A 5,148-nucleotide genomic window follows, 5' to 3' on the forward strand; every position below is an offset into this window, starting at 1 on the left:
CAAGTGATTAGGCAGGCTTTCAAAGAAATAACTGAACTCGCCGCAGGCTTTCAAAGTTGGTTTATTGATGCTTGATGACATACCTTGATTGCTAGCAAAGCGATATTCCACAAAGCTTTAAAGGCTTTGAAAAAGTCCCACCCCTTAATAAAAGCTTATGGCCTAAGAAATTCTTTTAAGTTTAGATGTTGTAAAATTTCAACTCACACGCGTACAAACTAAAAGAGGTTACCTGACTTGCTAGTTTTCCGAATCACGCATGTCTTATATTGTCTTTCTCTTATGCCGCGTCGACTATTTTCGCTTTTACAAATGTGCTTCTTTTTTTTCGATGTTCATTATCTCCATGGCGGCTTTAAAGTTTTACATGAGTCGTTCTCGCAAAGTTTTCCTAGTCGATTTAGCATGCTTGAATTAGATTGGTTTTTTTGTTAGTGTGTGGAGGGGGATTTAATATAGGAGTATAGTTTGCCTAGATACATGCACACCTTAGATATAGATTGGCATACACACCGCCTTATTTCGTTCTTTGTTTTTTCACGATGGTATTGCAACAATTTGAATTAGTTGAATGTCTTATTTTTAACTCCTATTTATTTTGTAGCAATGCCTCGAACAAAGAATTTGAATGTGAAGAAGAAAGCAAAAAAGTGTTTTCACGGGTGCTAAGAAGTTGTTAGGTGGGGGGAGTAGTAGTTCGGGTCGCGATGAGGAGCCTGAGAAAAAGAGAGGAAGGAGAACAACCACTTCGGCATCAGTTCGTAGAGGGGATCGGAAAGCGGATGATCCCAGTAATGTTGTAAGTGGTGTAGAGTTAGGAAATCAAAAGAGAAGAAAGAGAAGGGATGAGATGATGTAGATTTAGATTTAGATGTAGATGTAGATGTAGATGTAGATGACCATGACGTAAATATGGATCGTGGGAAGAGTGTAGTTCTAAGTCATGCTGATAGTGAAGAAGAGGGTGTTGATGATGCAGAAGAGGAGACTGACGAGGAGGAAGAGGACGCGGAGGACGCGGAGGAGGAGGAGGAGGATGACGAGGATGACGAGGAAGTCCATGTACCTGTACCTCCAGTGAATATTGTGAGAAAGTCTAACAATGACTTGGAGTTCAAGAGAGGTGTTTATGGAGGTGGCCCTTGTGTGTCACATCTATTGTATGACTATGCAGTGCACGTGGCTCGCGATGTTTGGGAGGGGCAGGTAATATTATCATATAGTGTCTATTAGTATTTAAATTTTGTATTACGAAACTTGTGCATACATTAATACTAAGTTTTTGTTGTTTTAGGCGAAGGGTGTTGAAGTGCCATGGGCACCTCAACAAGTTGGTACAATGGGATATCGAGGAGAGTGTTAGGACTATTCTACTTTTCACGTGGAGCTTCAAAGGGACCGCTTATGTGCTCGGGTCTTAGGTGTATACAGCATCGGGATCCCGTGTTGGGTCTGCGTTTGTGGAGAGGTGGCATCCGAGACCAACACGTTTCATATGCCGCGGGGCGAGATGACAATCACGTTGGACGATGTTTCCAACTCTTAGGAGTTCGATCGAGGCAAAGCGGTGGATCGGGGACACTGATTTGACCTTGGAACAGACAAAAAGACTTCTCCACAAAAATCTTGGCATACCCATGGATAAGATAGATGCGGAGATGAAATCCAATAAGTTCACTTCCAAAGTTAGGATGGATTTCTTGATGAAGCAGTTTGCTGGGAAGGTAAGAGATAAAGATTTACGTGATGAAAATGGAGTTGTTGTGAAGAAGGCGTCAACCCAAAAAGAGGTGCAGTTTGTTGTGAGAGCTTATCTGTTATTTTTCTTTGGATGTACCGCCTTCACCGACATCGCCTGGAACTGCAGTTCCCGTTTGTTATCTGAGACTGCTTTCGAAATTTGCCGAGATCAGAGACTACGCGTGGGGTGCAGCCTTACTGGCTTACTTGTACAGGGGTCTTGGGACTGCCACAAGTGCCAAGGTGAAGGGTGTTTCAGGCTATTTCACTCTCCTACAGGTATTAGTTTTTTTGTTTTTCTTTTCAATGTCAATTTTATCTATCTATTACAATATTAACTCGGTGTCTATATTAATGTAGGCATGGATTTATGAGTACTTCCCAGTGTTCAGGCCATACCCAAATGAGGACTATCATTTGAGCATGTCCCGTGCTAATAGGTACTCAGTTACTCAGTCTTTTTATGCTAGCACAACAGCTGCATTGAAGTATACCCGAGCCACCATTGATAATATGACTTGTACCGATGTAAGCATTTTTGTATGTAAATAGTTTTATTTATTAATTAATATTATTAGTATGTGATTAATGATTAATTTCCTCGATCATATGCTATTTGACAGGTTGAATGGTATCCCTATGTTGAAGTCCGAGCACACGGCCGGTGGATGAAATAGCATTTTTCGAGGGATTTATATGCTTTCTTGATAATGTCGAAAGCAAAGTACAATGTTGCAAGAGGGTTGTGCGTCAGTTGGGTCATATGCAGTTTGTACCCTCAGATCCCCCAAAACTAAAGACCTCGACGCGAACTACTTCCGGACGCGGGTATGATGTGAAATTTAATATTGCGTCTTCCTACTGGAGTAATTGGCAGAATCACTTGATTCAACTTGAACAACGCGGACCCATTCCGTCTTATCCATGGGAGTGTGTTAGTAGATACATGAGTTGGTACGAAAACAATAGTCATATTCGAATGATAAACCCTGATCATCTTAGTCACTACTCCCTATAGAGTCTTCCATATCATAATCTGGTGAGTTAATATCATACAACGTTAATTTTTGTTTTGTTTTGTTTTGTTTTAGTATTTTATAAATGTAAATGTATATACTAATGTAGTTTTGTGTTTTAATTTTGACAGCACCCCGTCGTCGATGAAATTTCTCGCTTGCTCAATCAAGGCCTGCAATTGGGTGGGACTGCGATTCCAGAGGATGCACAGAACGAGTTCATGGAGGCATACAATTTGACCCGGTGCAAGTTCATTGGCGTGTCTGTTTGGACTTTGTCCCAAACGGCATGGCCAGACCGTTTGGACTTTGTCCCAAACGGCATGGCCACACCGTTTGACACTAAGGCGAAACGGTGTGGCCATGCCGTTGGGACAAAGTCCAAACGGTCCGCCATGCCGTTTGGACTTTGAACTTGCAAAAAAATGGGCGGTTCTGTTTGGACTTTGTCCCAAACGGCATGGCTTGCACCGTTTGGACTTTGTCCCAAACGGCACTTTGTCCTTAGTTCCAAACCCATGCCGCGTTTGGGACAAAGTCCAAACGGTGCGGCCATGCCGCTTGGACTTTGAACTTGTAAAAAATGTGTCTGTTTGGACTTTGTCCCAAACGGCATGGCATGCACCGTTGGACTTAGTCCCAAACGGCATGGCCACACCGTTTTGGTACTAAGGCCAAGCGGGTGGCCATGCCGTTTGGGACTAAGTCCAAACGGTTTGGCCATGCCGTTTGGGACAAAGTCCAAACAGACACGCCATTTTTTTTATCCAAATTCAAATCCAAACGATATCGCCGTACTAAGTCCATATCGTTGATGTTGATGTTTTGGCAATTTATCAGTTTGGTTTGTTTGTGTTGATGTTCATTGATGATCATATGAGTTGAGGTAAATTTGTTGTTGACAAACGTTGGCATTATACTGGTGGTATAGTATCTGCATCAATACATCATATCAACTTACGGAACAAAATTGCAAGTGGGCACGCTTGTGTAACAACAGTAACATTTATAATAAGCACATCAAAATGCTTTATGCAATCCCAAATATTATTGTTCTGTATTACAACATTTAAGCACATCAGAATGAATTAGCAACAAGTATAGCCTGCCTGCACTTAGCTTTGGCTTGTTCAAGCCTTTCACTCCAAGTTTCAGCTCTCTTCAACTTCTCCACCTTCTTTCAACACTTCTGCTTCTTCTCTCGCTCTTTTCACGACAATTTCTCCCGTTATAGCTAATAACTCAATTTTGACGCACTTTCTTCGAATGGTGCATAGTCAAGGTGGCAGTGATACTGTGGCATCTTGTGGAACTGTAGCAGTCAGAAACATAACCGCAGAGAATGATGAAAAGACTGAAGATCGATTGATGCAAAGTCGAGGGGCTGGAAACGAACAGATGAGTAGGAAGTATTTTTACCTAAAGCAAAGTTTTGCCTCCAGATTCTCCATTTCTCCTTGAGCCATACTTCTCTTTTCTACAATATCAATGAGATTAGAACTCAGTCTAATTAAACTCCCCAAATGTAACCTAAACCAACAATATTAAAATTTGAAAATAAAAAGGGAGAAAGAAGTTATCAAAAAAAGCACCGGTCTATCATTATGATGTTTCCTATCTAGAGCCTAGCTAGCAGACAACATTAGATACTATCCAATGGACATAATGATGCAATGGAACACAACCCCTCGACCGCAGTTCAACTTAACAACACTTGATAAAACTCTAACAAGGCTGCCATATCTAAACCACTCTTAACAAGTCCAGACATCAATGAAGTCCATGACGCGCAGATAAAAATATCATTAGAACTAGTGAACATTTAGAATCAAAGAGTTTTGAATAAATCTATACTTACAATCGACAGATTACGTATTATTTTTCTCTGGACAATTTCTCGAGTCATGGTTAGCAATCTGTCCACATCTGTGACACTTTCTTCCTGAATTGTTTAGGGCTATCTCTTTGGGGGATTTCCATCTATCCGCTTTCTTCTTCCCCCTCCCTTTTGTTTGAGAAATGTTGGGATTCAAAATCAATAGCTGAAATAAAGACCGAATTAAAATAAATATTTATATCAAATTAAACACCGAATTAAACACTAAATTTATATCAAATTAAACATTCAAATAAAAAAAACCTGTGATGTGTTAACCGAAGGTATCAAGGCTCTCGCGAACTGGAGGCTCTGCAACTTCAAGGCGTCCTTTGTAGGAAGTCTCATTAAACTTTGAAATTTCAATAGCCATTTCACCAATCTTTTCAATAAAATATGAATAACCCTCAAAAGTATGTGACGCATCGTAAGCCACTTGAGAAGCAACCTTGATAGAATGAGCCACTCTCAAAGGTTCATTTGAGACATTCCCGACCACAAATCCAAAGATCAAAC

General features: G+C 40.7%; 1 protein-coding gene and 2 long non-coding RNA genes across 3 annotated transcripts; 2 read left to right on the plus strand and 1 right to left on the minus strand.

The window, feature by feature from the left end:
* The first annotated feature begins 1,581 nt into the window (after positions 1-1,581).
* Positions 1,582-2,457, plus strand: LOC147509820 (uncharacterized). The gene is made up of 3 exons (XM_086599255.1): positions 1,582-2,019; positions 2,101-2,268; positions 2,364-2,457. Exons 1-2 carry the CDS (start codon positions 1,638-1,640, stop codon positions 2,112-2,114), a joined length of 396 nt encoding a protein of 131 aa, XP_086455381.1. The 5' UTR covers positions 1,582-1,637; the 3' UTR covers positions 2,115-2,268; positions 2,364-2,457.
* A 27-nt stretch (positions 2,458-2,484) lies between these two features.
* LOC147509821 (uncharacterized) lies at positions 2,485-3,004 on the plus strand. The gene is made up of 2 exons (XR_015216651.1): positions 2,485-2,779; positions 2,888-3,004. It is a non-coding gene; the product is annotated as an uncharacterized LOC147509821 (long non-coding RNA).
* Positions 3,005-3,742: 738 nt separating this feature from the next.
* Positions 3,743-4,802, minus strand: LOC147509822 (uncharacterized). Its single transcript, XR_015216652.1, has 3 exons — positions 4,615-4,802; positions 4,176-4,233; positions 3,743-4,068 (listed from the first exon to the last, which is right to left on the minus strand). It is a non-coding gene; the product is annotated as an uncharacterized LOC147509822 (long non-coding RNA).
* Between the last annotated feature and the right edge of the window lie 346 nt (positions 4,803-5,148).

This window comes from Coptis chinensis, chromosome 3 (assembly GCF_015680905.1).
Source record: "Coptis chinensis isolate HL-2020 chromosome 3, ASM1568090v1, whole genome shotgun sequence".
NCBI classification, from domain to species: domain Eukaryota; kingdom Viridiplantae; phylum Streptophyta; class Magnoliopsida; order Ranunculales; family Ranunculaceae; genus Coptis; species Coptis chinensis.